Genomic DNA, 19,438 nt, shown 5'->3' with positions numbered 1-19,438 from the left:
GAGGTAATGAATCTAATTTTGTTTAAACAATACTTTTGTTTTTTGGGGGGGGCTTCTGCCATGACACCAGTAATAGCGCGTAGACATTTGAATCGACTTCCATCCTTTTAGCGAAAGGAGGAAGTGAGTATGCCGTATAGCAATTCAGGGCATTAGTATTTTTTTTTTTCGTGTGCCAGGGTTGCTCCCATCCTCCTCAAAGTTGCTTAGTGCCAGTAAAAACGATACAGACCCCCCAGGGGCATGACAGAAGTCCCATTCAACTACTTGTAAGTCAAAGTTTCATCAAAAGAGTTGTGAAAAAAATGTTATGAAGGTCGAATTCTCGCCCAGTGCTGCTTTAAAATACCGCCCAGTTTTGATTGACAGGGCTTACAGTGGTTTTATTGTCGTGAAAAAAAACAACAATGCGCTCAATATTCAGCCTCATTTGAAAAAAAAAAGTTGAATCGTACTAGATTATTCCACAAGAATAAAGTATAATACTACCAGGAATGAAAATCACAACGTAATGTAACAAGAAGAAAGTTGTAATATTTGCCCCCCCGCCCCAAAAAAAAAATCAGCTGCATATTCCAAAGAGCTTCTTTTTCCGTGTAAACAGCTAAAGTAACCTGAACAGAGACACATGTCCCCATTTCAACAAACAATTTGTTTGTGGCATTTTTATAAAGTATTGTTGGCCTCGCCATTGTTTTAGAGTCAAGCTTCGGCACTTGACTTCCTTTTATTAGTGAGTGAAAATTTCAAAAGAGCTTGTTGTTGGGGGGCGGAGCGATAGCTTGGCTCCGGTTCCCCGCTGAGAATCAATAAGTGCAACAAATCCCTCGGCTTAACAAACGGGAATGCCCACCGAACTCTTTAGAACCGGTTCCCGATGACGTGGATTTAGAGCCATTTATAATTGTTGCTTTAACGTTGGGCAATTGAGGCTTGGCAACGTTCCGCTAGCTGGCAACACGTTTAGCCATCACAAACTGCCTCAGTCACATTCCCCCATCTGTGTGCGGCGTGTTAAAATGTACGATGCCCTAAAACTATTTGACAGTTAAATGTGTCTCATTGTTTTTCATTGCGCATCTAAATAGCAGCCTCGAAGTAAATGGCACACATCCGTATGTTAACTGGACACATTAGTCGGGAAGGAAAGTACGCTGGCGCGTTTTCGCTGCCACATCTCCCGCCAAAACGTTTTTCCTTTTTAGTTTCAACGGTTGTGTGGCTGGTTTACGGCCATCTCTGGCGATAATTTCTCGCCGTCTCGGACATCTAGCTAGCTAGCTAGCTAGCTCTCTTGGACCATGCTTAACTTTCTCCCGTACATGAATTATCATTTCGTCGTGGCTTCGGTTGCGGTGCTGGAAAGTACGCCTGTGCGGCTTCTTGAACTCACTTCAAGATCCCTTCTTAGTGTTTTTTGTTTGTTTTGAGTAAAACAGCTTAGAATATCCTGAAAAGCGCTATAAATTAATATTCCCAAAGAATAGTCACATCCGCGGACGATTCATAAATGGCGGCTTAGGCCGGCATCGCCGTTTTCTTTGTTCGTCTGGTATGCGTACCCGTACGTCACTCTGAAGGCCGGACGCTGAAATTTAGGCCTCGTCTCTACGTAGCCGGGCTTTTTTTTTAAACAACCGAATATTTCTCCCCCGCTCCGTGTTGGATTACACATCTTCGTTTGTTCAAAACGCAGCTACACTACAGCGCGGTAGTGCGTTTTCAAACGCATTTACAAGCATGCCAAGCCTCTAGGTGGCAGTAGCTAGCCAAATACTGTCCACTTCCGTTCTTTGACGTCACTTCAGCAAAACAAAAAACATAGCGCCAGGCTCGTTCGAGAGGAGCGACAAGAGGTCAGGACTGCTTTTAAACCTTTCAACGAGAAGCAGTAGTTGGTTGCGGACAAATAAGTTGCGCGAAAAGCGCCTCGAGAATGTCTGTAACCAACGCAGCTCCGTCCGCGGGCATCCACGTTGACTCGCTTGACAACACAAGTGACGTCGGGGCATTTTTGTCGCATAGTGACCACGTAAATCTCCGGAATCCGGAGTTTTACGTTTTCAACGAAAAAACTGGATGACAGCAGGCTAATATCCGCCTTTTGCAAAAAAAAAAAAAAAAAAAAAAAAACCCTGAGTAGATAAGGCCTTAAACACAGCCCCTAAAACCAAATGACGCTTTTGTATGCTGATGATTTGTGCGGTCGCGAGCCCCCCCGCCCCCGGTTGTTCGGCACTCTCGTTTAGAAGTAGAGCGTTAATCATTTCCCACAGGAAATAATATCAAGTTAATTATTTCCCAAGCTCAAACTGTCACCCTCATAAAATCTTTATTTACTGTGCAGCCAAGGACTTTTTTTTTTTTTTTCTAGTCACATGTTTAACCATTGTAAGAGTGAAAAAAAAAATAACAATCGCACGAGAAAACGGCGAAAGGAGCGTCAAACTAATCACCCGTGAAAACAGCCGTCAAACGTGGAATGCGGTATTTCCCAATTTCCCAAGGCACATATTTTACATTGACTCGCCAGTCCATCCATCACGTACTTTGGGTCGGGGTATCGCAACAGGATTTGAACACAACTCAATTCCTAGAAGTGCATGGTAATCTTCGCGGCACACACACACACACACACACAGAGTAATTTTAGTGGCGGAGGGAGGGTGTGATTAAGAGCGACTTAAAACCGCAAGAGGAGAAAGGTTAGAGTGTTCGAGGTTTTCGAAGTAATCGTTTGTGATTCTCGGGATAACTCTGGCCCAGCCTCCTCCTCCTCCTTGAGTGTTTTCTCTTGATAGCACTTCTGACGTGGTCAAGAGTGTATTTCTTTCAAAATAGTGACCGCCTGGCTCGGGAAGAAAAATAAATGCCTTTCCTAAAAATAAGCCACCCGGGACGTATTCGTCGAGAGAAGTCGCCTTGTCCAAAAGTGCCGATTCAGGCAGCCAATGCAGGTTGCGTCGTTAAGATAATTCAATTTGTGGGGACGTCAGCGCAGCAACAATTGCTTTAAATGCTCTTGAAAAATAAATGTCTCCCTCAAATAAGGGAGATGTTCACTGAGAAAACTTGTCCAAAAGGCAGCCGCTGTGTTTTTTTTTATTTATTTTTTTTTTTTAGGACAATTAGATCCATGGCGACATCGGCATGATGACGATTCCTTTTCCCACTTTAAAACGTTAAATGAAAAAATAAACGCCTCTCTCAAATAAACCGCCAGGATTTATTTGCAGAGAAAAAATTGCCTTGTCTGAAAATGCCTGTTCAAGGCACCCGATAATTGTTAAGATAATTTGATGTATGTGACGTCAGCGCAATGACAGTTGCCTTCAGCTTTCTCAAAATATAAATGCCACCCTAAATAAAAATAAGACGCCGGGATCAGTTCGCCGACAACAAATTTGCTGTGTCCGAAAGTGAGTTTATGCAATCATGCGGGTTGCTGCCTTAAGATAAATTAATGCATGTGGATGCCAACTCAACAACGGTAACTTCTTTCAACACAAGAAAAATAAATGCCCCCCTAAATTGACTTTCTCGCCACTTGCCCGGTAAATTGGCGCCTCAGAGATTTATTTGCCGGCAATACTCGCTGTGTTCGAACATGTGAGTGCAGAGTCATTGCAGGTTGCTCTATTAAGATAATCGGATACGTTTGCGACATCGGCTTAACAGTGACAATTGCTTTCAACACAAAGGGTCTAAACCATTTCCTCTTGCCAAAAATCGGCAAAAAAACGGCCAGTTTTTGCCAATGTTTTCATCTGTTGTTAAAAAAAGACTAAAGAACAAAGTAATGTTGTGGTTAAGGGCCAAAAATAGATTTTTTTTTTTAATTAGTTCGCCGATTGATGTGTTTTCCGATTTGAAATTTACAACAGCCTCAAAAAAATCCATATCGCCGATGTCCTAATCGCGGGGCATAATAAGAGACTTGAGGCAAATAGACAAGCTATTTTTATTATTATCAGTCTGCATCGGTCCAATTCAAGCCCACACTCGCAGATTCAATTCTGTTCATCCGCAGCAAACAAAACACCCAAAAAAGAAGAGACAAGAAATAAGTGGGCCGGAGTAGTAGTGGCACAGACAATAGCCGCATCGAGATGATCCGTGCCAAACACCCACTTTATTACCAGCGCTCTGAGCAACGCTAGCACTGGGAAGAAGAAGGGGGGGAAAAAAAAATTGATAAATCGATACTGTAAAGTGCCGGCTGATTTGCTTGACACCTCACACATGCATTCACGCATTTCTGCCAGAAAAAAAAAAAAAACCACAAAAGCTCTTTGAGTCGACAAATTGGTAGGGAGAAAAAGGGGGGGGAAAAAAAGTCAAATGAATGAATGTCTCCCAAAAAGACAAGGAGCAACTACTCGTATAATTGTATGATATTGTAATCGTTTGAATTGTCTTATCGTGCTGACAGCTGTTTCTCCCGTGTTATGTTTCTAAGAGGGGCAAATGCGGCTTTTGAGGCGGCTGGGAATATCCGGAAACATCCGCTTGGGCAATCTTTTCCGGGGCTCAATTTTCTGTACTGCTGTAGTATCGGATCTCGCCGATAGTGGCTCGAACGCTGCGTCCGGTGAGTGGATGTTACGTAAGAGCATTAAGCGGTTACCCCCTCCCGTGTGCGAAATGAGCCTCGTCACCTGCAGCCGTGTGCCGCGTGCCTCCCAAGTCTGACGTCGGCGAGTGAACGGGTGAGACGCAGCAGTTGAGTGAGTGACACAGCAGAGTTTGATCGGGAATGAGTGAGGCTGGTTGTGTGTGTCTGCGCGTGTGTGTGTGAGCAAGTGAGACCAAGCAGGGTTTAGTGTGTGTGTTTGTTTTATTTATTTGTGCCTGCTAATACGCTCCTGCCTTCATTATAGCCGCAGCCATAACTTTGATAAATCACTTGGGCCCTGGGCCCTCGCTGCTTTCACAGTATTAGAAAAAACTAATTGAAATTCGCATCCGGCCCCCCCACATTACCCCCCCCCCTCTCATTTTTTTCACCCCCCCCCCCTCTTCCCCAGCTAACCTTCCTCTTACTCCTCCCCCTTGCCAAACCGTGGCGAGTTTCTGCAGGGGTATGCAAGCCGAGAATGGGAAGGGAAATGTCATCGCTGATTTAATAGGCATAGTCTCATGCACATGCACACGCACACACACACACACACACACGCACACACACACACACACGCGCGCGCGGTGCGCTCTGGGGAGCATTAGGAATGGTGTTAATGTCATCGCAGGAATCCCGACAATGCACCCAGCTCCCGTTTTGATCGTGCCTCCCTCCACTCAGCACTTTTTTCCCTCCCCTTCATTAGATCGGAGGACAAGATTGGTGGCATTTGGAGTTTTGATCTCCCCCTTTTTCGCCATCCTGGGATCCAGGGTGATCCTTGCTCAGGATCTCCCAGCTGCCACTGGATTTAGGCCTCGCTCATTATTAGGGATACGCCGATTAATCGGAAACCGATTTTAGCTCGATTCGCCCCAATTAATCGATTAATCGAAAATCGAGTTGCTTAAATTCATCTAGATAGTGATGTCTTGAAACGTTTTTTTCATACCGGACGCATAGCACATTTGGAATGTGTAGATCAAATTATGCTTTTGGTAGCAATTTTTTAAAAATCGAATCGAATCGAAAATCGGGAACTGAAAATCGAATCGCGGCTTGAGTGAATCCATACTCATTATAGTCTGTGATTCCCTGTTTTACTTTTTTTTTTTTTTTTTTTTTAACACTTTGGGTTGCGCCTATTTTGTCGTCTGGGATCTCCCCAATCGAATTAGGTGTGGTCCAGTTTTTGTTGATAGCATTTGAGTTTTTGTGGGGTTTATGAAGACACACTGGGATTTTAGCGGGACGCTTTTGTGTCTGGTGTTTCTCAAAACCAAAGCTTTAGTGATGGATGGATGCTAACAGAGAATGTCCATTTGGGCTCAAGGATGAATCCATACCATCACTTGCACGCACACATACTAATGAAGACGTGTTGATTGATTCGACTGCAGTGATTAGGTGGAGTTTGAAGGCACGGAAAGGTCTCCGCTCTGGTGGGAGGGTCCCTTCCGGCAGCGTGTGATGTGCTCCATTACCAGACAAAAATCACACAAAAAGATAAGAACAACAAAAAAAACACAAAGGGGAAATTAAAAAAAAAAAAAACACGCACAAAAGCAAACATTGTGAAAACAAAACGTGAAGGAAAAAAGAAAAACAGAATTAAGATTCTGTTAGGACGGTTTTGGTGCGTAACATGCCGGGGAATCGGCAAAAATGTTTATTATCGTGTTCCAAATGAAAAGCAGAATGTGTCATTCTGATTGAATACGCAAAGGTAACTGATTTCATGGAGGACTACAGAAAGACGATCATCATCTGTAGAAATTATCAAAAATATCTATCGATTAGTTGAAAATCGATGTATCATTCACCTCGAAAGGTACGTCACATTCCACAAACAAGCAAACTCAGTGTGCTTGATTACAAGGACAACATTTAAAAGCATTTGAAAACAGAACATTGAACAGCTACTGACAAAAAAGCTTACTAAATAAATATATTTTAAGAACGAAAACGTTTTTTTCAAAGTGTTAAATCTTGAGTGTTAACCTGGATTTAAAAACATTCTCACTCTGGGCTGACTTCACTTGTGTTGGCAACTTATTCCATTTGTGAGCATCATAACAGCTGAACGCTGCTTCACCGTGTTTCGTTTGAACTCGGAGCCCTAATGAGTTTCTATTTTATAGTTTTAGAACCGATGATTCTATCGATTAGTCCATCGATTAAATGAGCTACTTCCTGGGTACTGATGAACGCAAAAAGGCTTACGCTTCTGGGCTTCAGGTTCAACGACATGTCAATTACAGTTTATTCATATGTCTGCAACGAAGGATTATTTTTGCAACAGATTAAACTCAACCATGCACAAAAACAAAACCACACAAGCATAATTCACCCCCCCCCCCACACACACACACGCACACGTATAACCGAAAAGAAGAGTCAATGCTGAATACAGCATGAGTCATCCCACCGTTGGGCAGTCCAATCATTTTGCAACCAGCACGGAGTGAAACGTGATTGTGCCAGCGTTTTTGTTTCTTTTTTTCCTTTCTTTCTTTATGACCTGAAGACTGACCGGACGACGGACGCACTTCCTGCCAAATGCCGTCCCTCCCATGTTGTTTTTCCTGTCCGCTGCTCACATTTGTTAGACGCATCATCATCATCTAGCCTCTCTCCTTTTTTTTTTTTTTTTTTTTTAAATGCGTATCTAAATAATGTTCCCCACGAAGCGTCCCCTCCGCTTGTTGCGCAGCAAACGCCGCCACGACTCGGCCAGAGTCAGAACTACACGCCATCTTATTATCATGTCACCACTTGCTCCCCCCTCCCCCTTCCCCGTTTCAGCTGTGCCACTCGGCGCGAGCAAAGTCATTAATTTAAATGGCGTCCTCTTGTTTTTACTCTCTCTTAAACGCGCCCGTTAGCTTATTGATTCACCTTTTTTGTCACGCGCAATTTTCAGCGCAATTTGCTCACCTCTCTGTCTCTCTCGTGCTCTCCGCCCTTCCCGCCAGCAGGAAGTTCTATTACATCACGCTGCTGAGGGACCCGGTGTCGCGTTACCTCAGCGAGTGGCGTCACGTGCAGCGGGGGGCCACGTGGAAGACCTCGCTGCACATGTGCGACGGGCGCACGCCCACGCCCGAGGAGCTGCCCTCGTGCTACGAGGGCTCCGACTGGTCGGGGTGCACCCTGCAGCAGTTCATGGACTGTCCGTACAACCTGGCCAACAACAGACAGGTGAGGCCACGTTGGCGCGACTGAACGATTTGAATAAATAATCGAATTGCTTCATCGATATCGAGGGCATTTTCAAAATGTATTTTTAAATAAACACAAGAAGGGATGTCCCCATCACCTTTTTTTTTTTTTTTTTTTTTTTTGCACAAGTCACTTGATTTTCAATATCTGCCAACACTGAGTTCCGATTCAATACGATTCCATACAATGAAGAAGGAAAGGAAGAGCACGTCCCAAATGTCTCAATTATTATTATTATTATTTTAAATAAAAGTATACTAGGATGATTGCTTTGTAAATGGATGTATGTCGGCAGTAGTTCAAATCAAGTCAAGGACTCAAATATTTTATTTTTGATTTAAGAAATTGAGAAAATGTAAAAGTCCGATCTTTTTCAGCCATTTGCGATCTGCTGAAAATTACGTGATCAACCCCGATTTCCGATCATGTCGATTGGATTGGGACAACCTTAAAAACAAACAATACTTTAATCTGTATTACAATTAGGTCTACAACTAACGATGATTTCAATTAATCTGTCAATTATTTTGTCGATTCATCGATAAATCAGATTTTTTTTTGTTTTTGTTTTAATTTTCAATCTCTTTATTCAAAAACAGGACATTATGTTTAATTGACGAAAATACACGACATGAATTAATTATGATTCAGTTCCTGGTTTGGTCCGTAACATGTCAGAAAATTAATGTTTGTTTTCCAAAGTAACAGCAGATGTTTGCAAATGTCCTTTTGTGAAAAAAGAACAAACATATTCAGTCTGCTTTCTCAGAGAACTACAGAAATCTGAGAATATTTCCTAATAAGAATGTGAAATTCCAAGGATTTGGACAATTTTAAATTCAACAAGCCCTCTAAACAATGAATCGATTTTCCAAAATCGATTCATTTGATAACACCTGGTCAACGGCACGTTTTAATCAGCGATCGCTTTGTGTGTCCCTAAAGTTATTTTTACGCTGATTAAAAAAAATATCTTTACTTTTTTCCTAGCGCATGACATTTCTTTCCAATTTATTTTCAATTTTGGGGTTTTTAACTTTGACCAATTTTGCCCTACTTCCATCCTTCAATTCTCTCTCCTTTCCTTCCTACCTTCCATCCTTTCATACATCCTTCTTTCTTCCTCCCTTTCTTTTATCCCTCCACCCAGTTAGCCTTCCATTTATGTCTCCTTCTCACCCCCCCCTCCCCCCACCTAAAAATGTGTTGGCCAGCTTATCTCATCTGAGCCTGAGGGTTGTTATAACTCGGAGGTCCTGTGACTTATAAATGTGTGGCGCGCGCACACACACTCACACACACACTCACACACACAGATGCGCGTGTGCCTCCTGAAGCATCCCGCCGGCCCAGCAGGTGCACGCGGTGCGAGTGCGTCAGTATGCGGCGTCTCTCCCCGACTGTAACGCAACACTTGCTCATTGCGCAACGTGATCGCCGTGCAGAGTGGACAAGCCGTGGAGGTCATTTGCAATCGCATCACGATCGGACGCGTTCTCTTGAGAACATTTGAGTGGCAGGCAGGTTTGCATTCACGGCTTGCCGATAAACTGTGCCGTTTCGCGGTTTCATAATGGTTACTGATTTACTCATCCAGTCATCCCAAATTATCTTTGGGGAGGCAAGGTTAGTCGTCTTTGGGCTTTTTTTTGTGGGTATGTCGCAACAGCAAATGATGAGAAAGGAAGAAGAGACAATTCACCATGGTTACATTGGTATAAATGATTTTTTTTTTTCATTTTGCTTTACTAATGTTTTTGCATTTGTATTATTTGGGTATTTGTGCACAGAGGGCTTGTATATTTCCTAATATTTTCTGACTAATATTTTGTCATATGTTTGTCTTTTATACATACATGTTTGTGTTATTCCTTTTTTATTTTTTATTTTTTTTTCAATCCAATAGTTTTGTATTTTTTAACCTAATGCTTTTTGGGGATGAAATATTTGGGAATTTTTCATCCAGTGTGTTGTGTATTGTCACATTTTTGTCGGCTTTTGTAATATTTTTGGTTGTTCTAATATTTTTTTCATGGTAGTATTTTTCATATCAGTTTTTTTTTTTTGTTTGTTATTATTTTTCAATCACTTTTAGTCATTCTGGTTTTTGCATCGTCTATCCGTCTTTTTTACCCCAAATATCTTTTCCCCAATTTTGGGGTATTATTTGTCTTTTGAAAGACCTTTTTTTGGCATATTCTACTCGTTAGATGTGTACCAAATGCTTTGACAGGTGCCTCTCTTTTCGTGGTGAAGCAACATGTGGTTCTTTTGCACGCCGGGTTCCAAGTAACAGCAAAATGTCCTGTCCTGTCCCGCAGGTGCGCATGTTGGCCGACCTGAGTCTGGTGGGCTGCTACAACATGTCCACCGTGCCCGAGAAAAAGCGGGCCCAGCTCCTCCTGGAGTCGGCCAAGAAGAACCTGCGAGACATGGCCTTCTTCGGCCTGACAGAGTACCAGAGGAAAACTCAGTTCCTGTTCGAGCGCACGTTCAGACTGCGCTTCATCCGGCCCTTCATGCAGTACAACAGCACCCGCGCCGCCGGGGTGGACCTGGACAACGCTACGGTTTGTACTTTTGCAAATTCATTCATAACAAACTTTTTTTGGGGGTTTTTTTTTGATTCATTTGTGTGTTTTTTGAATGGACTCTAAAATGCTAAATGTTTGGGATTCTGTGTTATAACCATGTGAAGCACTTTACAATTCTTCTCTGTGAGAAACGACATATAGATAAATTAGGGCCAAAACAATCAATCAGCCGTCAGTTTTAATCAGCCGATTTTATTTGGTCTTTTCAAACTGGCCAAAGTTTTGCTGTTTTTTGGGGGGGTTTTTTTAGGTGTTGCTGATTTTTGTCGATTTTATTTTATTTATTTATTTCAGCCGTCAGTTTTAATCAGCCGATTTTATTAGGTCTTTTCAAACTGGCCAAAGTTTTGCTGTTTTTTTAAAAAAATTATTTAGTTATTTTTAAGTTGTTGCTGATTTTTGTCAATTTTATTATTATTATTTTTTTTTCCCCATATTAAACATATCAAACATCTTGACGTTTTGGACGATTTTTCTCTCGACTGTAAAGTTAAACAAATACTATAGGACAAAATATTTTGTATTAGTCAAAGTGACTGCAATTCATTTCTTTATTGTTGAAAGTGTTAAGGGGCCCAAAAAATATTAGTGAAATTGTCTGTTTTTTTTAAAACTATTATCATTTTCATTTTTTTAACACATTCACCCATTACAACCTCAGACAAAAATAAAAAATATTCAAACATTCCTCCCAAAAAAAGTTGGAAAAATTGCATATTTTTGCCAAATTTTTTTTGCCAATTTTTTTTTTCCGTCGTAAAGTTATAAAGTATGTTAGTCAAATGTTTACCTGTACTTTACATCTTTATTGTTGCAAGCGCTTAAAAAAAAGTATTCATAATGACAAAAATAATGACTATAATAATGAATCCAAACATTCCCCTCCCAAAAAGTCTGCCAAAAAAACCTGTCGATTTTTGACGATTTTTCTCTCTTTTGCAAAGTTAAGCCAATACTATAGGACAAAATATTGCACAGCATAGTGGTCAACTCTTCTGCCTGTAATTCATATCTTTTTTTTTTTTTAGTTGTTAAGGGACCAAAAAAATGTTTCTATTTTTTTTTTTTGTTTAATCGGCTGATCAATCGGAATTTTATCCAGCCAAATATTGGAATCGCCATCTGCCTCAAGAAATCCTTATCAGCTGGGCTCTAGTTTAAATGTTCTATGATCCACCCCCCCCCCGACCTCCAGGTGCAGCGCATCGAGGAGCTTAACGAGCTGGACATGGAGTTGTACGACTACGCCCGGGACCTGTTCCAGCAGCGTTACCAGTACACCAGGCAACAGGAGCGCCGGCTGCAGCGCATCAAGACCCACATGCAGCAAAGCCACCAGGGCCTGGGCCTGGGCCTCAGCCTGTGGCCCTCGGCCCGCCGACACCCCAACCGAGGCGAGGAGCGGGACGACGCCGGCGACGAGGAAGAGGGCGGTCGGACGGAGGAGGCGGCCGGGGGCGGACGTCTCCCCACCGAGGACTACATGAGCCAGATCATCAACCGCTGGTAGCGACTGAAGTGCCGCTCCACAGACTGCTTTTGCATTTCAAGTGACCATTTAAAAAAAAAAAAAGAAAAAAATGGAAAAAGGCAGAGTCAGGCTGCGCCGTTGCTATGGCAACCAGGGACTGGCTGGCTCGGGTTCGCCCATTTATTAGCGCTCGCCCGTTACCCCCCGCTGAGTTCCTCCGCGTCTCCCGCCGTCATTAGCAACTGAGGGGTTATTTTTAAACGCGCTGATGTGTAACTTTCTCTTCCTTGAACATGTGAATTCATTGGATCAGATGGCAAGGGGTCCGTCTATTTCTTGGACAATGTTCTCCAAAGCCACAAGGCTCACTGTTAGGACCATTTTAGCTCATTGTGTGCCCTCCTGTGTGGTTTTATGCTTTTTTAAAAGCAGAATTGTTATAACACTGAGACCAACGTGGCTGCCTGAAGTTTCCTTTTTTTTTTTTAATTATTCTATTTTTTTAAGGGAAAGCCGGTTGAAAATCGACCGTATTCGATGTCCTTGAAGGTCCATAAACTAGTGCGGTCTTTATCCTCACTAACTAAAACAATTTAGCGCACTGGAAAAAAAAAAAATGGCCAAAAAGTATTATGGAAAGCTGTTTGAGCATTTATTGGATATCCTTAGTATACAATTATACCTTACTAGTGAACTACTGTGCACTGGTAGCGGGAAAAGCGATACTAGTAAGACACAGTCGTTCTTCTAGTGCACACAATTGTGAAGAATGTTGAATAAATGGTCCAAGAATTTTATGTACAGTCATTTGAACATTTACCATGTACTATTAGGAGTACGATTTTTCTCCTCACTAGTAGGACAACTTTAGTGTACTAGTAGAATAATCATGAAAACACCAAATATTTCAAATCCCATATTTAAGAACTTCATAATAGCTGCACGGGCATGGAGGGGTGGTCCATTACTCCCCTCCCCTACTGACCAATTTGAATAAACTACCTTGCCCACTGTCACTGTGTGAACGCAAACTAGTGGACTAGTAGGAACTAGTCCTGCTACCAGGAACTCAAAGTTCAGCGGCTGTTTGGTCTGACAGGGGCTATAGTTACATTACTAGTGAGGCAAAATGGTGCACTAGTTGTCAACCGCATGCAACTAGGACTAGTACTTACATCAAATACTACTAGTTAATATCCACCACTTTGCTAGTACCGTAGTACTAGTAGTGCGCAGATGACAAATGTCGCACATTCACGCCTCACTAATAACATGTACTGTAGTTGTCCCACTAGTGTGCAGCAATGGAAATAAAAAAAAACTTGTAAAACACGGTCATTCTACTAGCGTGTCCAGTTATTGTGCTAGTGCACTGAATTGACAAATTGCGCACGAGTACGCGGACCTTAAGGCGGATGTCAGGTATAAAGCTCAAATGGTTTTATTGAAAACCGATGGAGCATTAATTCACTATTGCTGGCAATTCAGCGCACTAGTACCACGACTGCCTCGACTACACCAGGCCTAGTAATGCACTGTATAGTTAAATAGTTTAGTAGTGTGCCAAAAACGGCACTAGTACTGAGAAAAATGTTCTCCGAGTACGCTGAATTGTCTTACTAGTGGGAAAAACAGAGCGCACTAGTACAGGACAACTTTGGCATACTAGTTGGACAACTACATGTTAGCATTGAGGCAACACTGCACTAGTTGACGACTGGGTGCTACTAGTACTACTGCTGACTTTGTCCAATTCTTCTATTCATCACTAGTGGCAGACCGATGTCAATTAGTGCAAAGTTTTTCCTCACTCGGAACATGTTGCCCTAACTAACTGTAAAGAAATGTCACACACAATTGGAACAAAAACTTTACTGGGTGTATACGAGCCGCCCGGTTGTTCTTGCAGGGGTTCTACTTGTTCCACTGGATATCGAATAAACGCTCAAGCGGCTTCCCACATCTCGTGTTGTTTTGTTTTAGTCGGCATCCGAGCGGCCGTGTCCAGCGGACCGAAGCCTTGCCTCGCGCCGGCGTTGAGGGAGCCCTCTCCCGGGTTTCACCTGCAGACTCTTGACAGCCAATTAGCACGGCTCACGCCGCTCGGGGGGGCGTTTTAGCAAAGTCGCAGCGAAGGCCTTAAACTGCAGACAAGAGGCGGTCACCGTGGCGGCCGCGGCCTTTCATTTTCCCGTCTGGCATTTTTCCCTTTCTCTTGTTTAGATTTTTTTTTTTTTTTTTTTGTTTTTTTAATTTCTCTCTGCTCCTCTTCAGACCAAACGGGCGGTTTATTTGTCTGACGGCTTTTAAACGCAGGGGGCCGCAGTGCCTCAATGCGGCCAGGAACCTGCGGCGTGCGGGCCATTTGCGGACCCCCGTAGAGAGCATTAGGTCCCGATCTAATGTTGTCCGCCAAAACAAAGCCGCTCCTATTCTTATATTTCACTAGCTCAGTCATTCCCAACCTTTAAGAGCCAAGGCACATTCTGTATTTGCCACATACCGCCAAACAACGCGATGAAAAGTACGTGCCGTGTTCTCCTGCGTATTTGTGATTCACAACTCGTCGATTCGCCTATTTAGGGATTTCTTATTTTTTGTCGACCAATGCTCTGTTATTTGCTATTGCCCATACACTATCTGTAGATGCCAGGAGTCTAATTTATAAAAAAAAAAAAAAAAAAAAATAGTGCTTTGGCGCCATCTTGGGGCCAAGGCACTATGATGAAGTGACCTTCTATTAGGCAGGCGAAAGCACTCTCTGAGTGAAAAATAGTGCATGGCGCCATTTTTGGCATCTAATGGAAATTACAATCCTTTTGGGTGGGGGCAAAATAAATATATATATATGTATATATATATATATATATATATATATATATATATATATATATAATTTCAAACTAATAACATTACTGTTGAAAATACTTGGTGATGATTTTTAAAATTTTGGTTTTTAAGAAAAAAAAAAAAAAAGCACCATCGAAGACTCTCCGTAGCTTCTAACAACCCAGGCTAAACTTTCAGGCTCCTCCCGATTATGCAAAGCATCTCATACAGTTGAGACGTGTGACTTCAACATACTTCCTTGACTCGTACCGCGTTGTAGAAAGAGCACAAAATATAGTACATCGCTGGGAATAAGTAGCCCGCCCCCACCAAAAAAAAAATATATAAAAAAAACAGAAATAGGTGAATATGCAAACAGTGAACCGTTAATATGCGGGGGATTACGGTCTACTGAAATCATGATAATCTCATTTTAATTGCCGGTCAAATCTGGGCCTGTTTACATAATTGTGTTGTATGAATGGCAACAGGTTGATTGTACCTGTTGCCAACTAGCGAAAGACCGTTGGATTGTCACTATACATCGTTGGCATGGATAGTCAAAAGTGTCACTATTTGTAGTAAATTCTGAATCATTTTGCCGCCAATCAAGTGTGGCGCAGTGGTTGGGAATCACTGGACTAGCTTCCCCTCCCCTTGTTTCTGTAATATGATTGCCAGTTAACATTCTGCGTTCGAAAGTCATTTTTATTGACTCCTCATGACGCGGGTGTACTGTGTGTGTGCGCGCGTGCGTGTGTGTGTAAATATGTACAGTACGCCTCCTACTGGCGTATGTGTATGCCTTTGTAAATAGTGTGCTTGACCGAATGAGCGACGACTTTCATGACTAATAATAATAATAATAATTTTGTTCTTGTTTAATCGGTGGCGGTGGTCAACCTCGCTGCCGTCGCGACCAATCAAACGCTCACACCTTCCCCGTCAGGTGATTGTACTGCTATAATCTTTATTTATATTAAGTAAATCCCCCCCCCCCCCCAGTTTGCATGTGTTCACTCTTCGAAAATGACAGGGTTGGGTTCTGATGGCATTATTGAGGAATTTCTGACTATTTTAGCGTGTTTTTTCTCCTAATATGTCTGTAGCAAACGCAGAATGTCATCAAATTAGAGTACCGTTTTGTTTTGTTTTTTTGTTTTGGGGTTTTGTTGTTAAAAAAAAATTTTGTTTACTTTTTTTTTAATTCTCAAACAAAGTCATAGCTATTAAATCCATACGTGGGGAAGCATGTTAAAATTCAAATGTTTGTGTATAAATGCCATAAAAAAAAGTGCCATATTTGGTTCAATTGGGATGTTGCAAAAAGAGTTCTCACAAAATTTGTTGGAATGACAATTCTTTGTAACTTTAATTTGATTTTTTTCAAGCGTTACACCACAGCAATCTTAACCAACAGAAGCATGGGAAGTAAATCCATGGAGGATCCATTGAATCACTAACCAACCCTAATGAGACGATTTGTATTACATCCAAAACAAGCTGTCAAAACCCAACCCGGCTTCAAGTGTTGAGGGCGAAAGGGAGAAGTGAATGTACCATTGAAGAGCGGTCGTGACACTGAATGTAGTCCAGCTTTGGTGTCGGAAGGCGCATAGCCTAGTTGCTGTGATCAGTGGAAAGGACGCATCCGGAGCGGACGTGCTGCTTTTTTGCGTAGCCTTTCAAATGCAAAAAGACCACAGGAGGAACATGAATTGTTTGGGTTTTTTTCCAATTTTTTGTCCCATGAGAGATATTTTTTTTTGTTTGTTTTTTAATTTGTGCAAAACATGCAATGGTGCCTTGAGATACAAGTTGAATCATATTTAGCCATTGAAATAAATGGAAATACATTGTTCCAGCCTCCCTCAAGAATATAAAACAAAAAATACAAATAAAGGAAATGCCCTCTGTAATACAATCGAAAGAATGAACCAGTTTTTGCATCATGATGAGTCCATTGCAGCATCTTCTGGTGTGCGCAACTTGGCCACCAGAGGGCACTCTAATACAGTCGTGTAGCCAAACAAAGAAGACTTTCACATCTACTCTGTTTTTTGGCAGATGATAAAGAATATATGCCCATAAGTATATTTTTTTTGGTCTGTTTTCGTGTGTCGCGTCACCATTTAAGCTCAAATGGCAAAAACTCAAAAGTCGGGTCATTCGTATCTGAAGGCACCACTGTACAATTGTTCTGACGCCAAACTCCAACTTACAAAAGATCCCAAATGAATTTCACTGAAATGATTCCGTAATGATGTCTTAACAAGTTTCCATTGTGACAGCTAAGCAACACGAGTGTTATCCTGTTTTTGTTTTTGTTTTGTGAGGGGGTGATTTTAAAGCGAGTGATCGAGACTTTGTTTGAATCGTCAGTCCGTCTCAGGCTCTTCCTGTATGCATACTCTTCATCACCTTTCTGGCTCTGGTTCTTATTGCAACCATGAAACATCAAGCCACCGATTAAAAGATTTCATTTTTACAAACTTGACTGTGTCGTGCTTTACAATCTATCCCACGAATGCTACACCCACGCACACGTACCTAAATAAGATGTGAATTTAACAATATTAATTATTACTACAATGTTAACAATTATCCCCAACGACAACATGATTAGCTCACCGGTCTGTTCTAAAAATAGATTGTGTTCAACTGAAAATATTGCTGTTTTTATTTATCCAAAATGTTCAGAAAATGTTATTTTTTGAGCAGTAATCTTAATACCATGACTACGGGAATGTTTTTGCTCATGGTTATCATATCTTCCGAATCCAGTATCGGCTCATTCTCAATACGTACTCAAATGTCCCCTTGCAGGTATAAAGGTGTGACCACGGCAAGACGCCGTGGACCACGGGGCGGTCGGTTGCGCTGTCGCCAGGCGGTTGCTTGTCCGTTTTCGCCAATTCTGCATTGTGAATCGGCGGCCGTCGTTTGCTTTGTTCTCTATTGAATATAAATTGCAAATTGGCATTGCCATCTGCTGCATCCCTATTGCAGAGGCCTTCGCTAATGAAAACAAAGCGTACGGACAGATGTCCTCTAAATTCTGATGATGATGATTATTATGGTTTACTGTGAATGTAGATAAATCATCAGTGAAAAGCTTTTTCGCGGGCAGGCAGGCGATTGGACTGCTGCCCAGCTGGCAGTGGATCAAGTAAATGTGGAGTCTAGTGGGCCTCGTATCGGCTTAACTCGTTTTGCATTACTGGCATCTGCTTAGACGTTCAGCATCAAACCTGAACATTCTCTATATGTATTTCGCACTGTGCAATGTTTCAGTGGGGTGGCCAAGGTGACACCAAAGCTCACTTCTAGTCTCACAACTCAAACGTTATCGGGTCAGCGTTGGCTACACGCCAAACATGGCTAGATGACATTCTTCATTTTATTCACAGTCAGGGTTTCATCAAATAAAACTATCACATAATTACAGTGTTCCCTCACTTTCATGGGTGATATGTTCCATCAACCCCCCGTGATGAGAATTTTTTTTTTTTTTTTTTTTTTTTTCCCATTCAAGTCAGAACCTGTCATAACATGTTGCCATCAGTAAGGAATGTTTGGATATCTCCCATGTCTCCATTTGTCTGCACTATCGGCGTGGGGAGTATACATGCGTAAAAGCTACGTACACACTACATTCAAGCGGATGCCCGGAAGTAGTTATGGGAATATTTGGCTGGCTAACACCATGCTAGCAAAGGGAATATTTGGCTAGCTAACACCATGCTAGCAAAGGGAATATTTGGCTAGCTAACACCATGCTAGCAAAGGGAATATTTGGCTAGCTAACACCATGCTAGCAAAGGGAATATTTGGCTAGATAACCCCGTGCTAGCAACGGGAATATTTGGCTAGCTAACACCGTGCTAGCAACAAACAAACTTGGACCTGAAAGATGAACTATCTTAGCGCTAGCTAGGATGAGGCTTGTAGCAACCCAAGAGAAAAACATTATTTGTACTGCCATTGGCCAGAGTACGGCGCCAGATCCTGGAGGTTTAAAAAAGTTATTTCAAACTAAAAAAAAAATAAATAAAAATAAAAACTTTCCATGTTCATATGCTTCGTCAATGTGCCGGTTTTTGCTACACTCCGATACGTTTGAATGGAATAAGTGTATATGGCTTTGTAAAAATAGGATCAAGCTGAAGTGCTATCCTGTATAAGTGCACTTTCAAGGACATTGTCAGTTGCTTCCTTTTTGCTTAAATGTTGTTACTGTATTTGGAAATGCTCATCAGTGTTCGGAGAGGTTACTTTACTTATATTCACAACGACCGTGAACCAGAGCGAACCGAGTGTGTTTCATAAGTAATATATCGTATAGTCTCATGAGCAGATGTTTGGGGAATGTGCGGCACGTTTAGCTCGAGGAGCTGTCGCGTTTGTGATTAATAACAACCCAAATGTGTCATGTCGGCAGGATGACTTTTAAATTGGAAAATGTCAAAACCTAGGTGTCTTCTTCTTGTCTTTTGTCTCCCTGAAAATGAAAGCTACGCGGAAGTTGTTGTCGAATTATACTCCCTTTGGAAATATTCTGCTCCAAAGTGCAAAAATTAGTGCTTGGGAGGAGAGTCGCTTCACATCAAGTCGCAGCTGTTTTGTATTTGTTTGCTGCTATTTGTGACTATTTGATCTACATTGCATTGTACGAGAACCTTTAATCTAATGACAAGAGCTAAT

General features: G+C 41.9%; 2 protein-coding genes across 3 annotated transcripts in view; one reads left to right on the top strand and one right to left on the bottom strand.

Annotated features, from left to right (window-relative positions):
* The window catches only part of hs6st1a (heparan sulfate 6-O-sulfotransferase 1a), a 74,548-nt gene extending 57,322 nt beyond the window's left edge, over positions 1 to 17,226 (top strand). Inside the window, exons 2-4 of one of the 2 annotated variants that reach the window (XM_086050352.1) lie at positions 7,594 to 7,819; positions 10,162 to 10,410; positions 11,630 to 17,226. In XM_086050352.1, coding sequence (XP_085906478.1) covers positions 7,594 to 7,819; positions 10,162 to 10,410; positions 11,630 to 11,944 — 790 coding nt within the window. In that variant the 3' untranslated portion in view covers positions 11,945 to 17,226. The remainder of the gene's footprint in view (positions 1 to 7,593; positions 7,820 to 10,161; positions 10,411 to 11,629) is intronic. The other variant, XM_086050353.1, reaches the window with a different exon arrangement.
* The window catches only part of LOC147137341 (uncharacterized), a 144,278-nt gene that overhangs the window by 120,517 nt on the left and 4,323 nt on the right, over positions 1 to 19,438 (bottom strand). The window lies entirely within an intron of this gene.

Source organism: Filicampus tigris, chromosome 13 (assembly GCF_054856515.1).
Source record: "Filicampus tigris isolate MCC_2025a chromosome 13, RoL_Ftig_1.0, whole genome shotgun sequence".
NCBI lineage: Eukaryota > Metazoa > Chordata > Actinopteri > Syngnathiformes > Syngnathidae > Filicampus > Filicampus tigris.
This window is presented reverse-complemented; position numbering and strand designations above follow the sequence as displayed.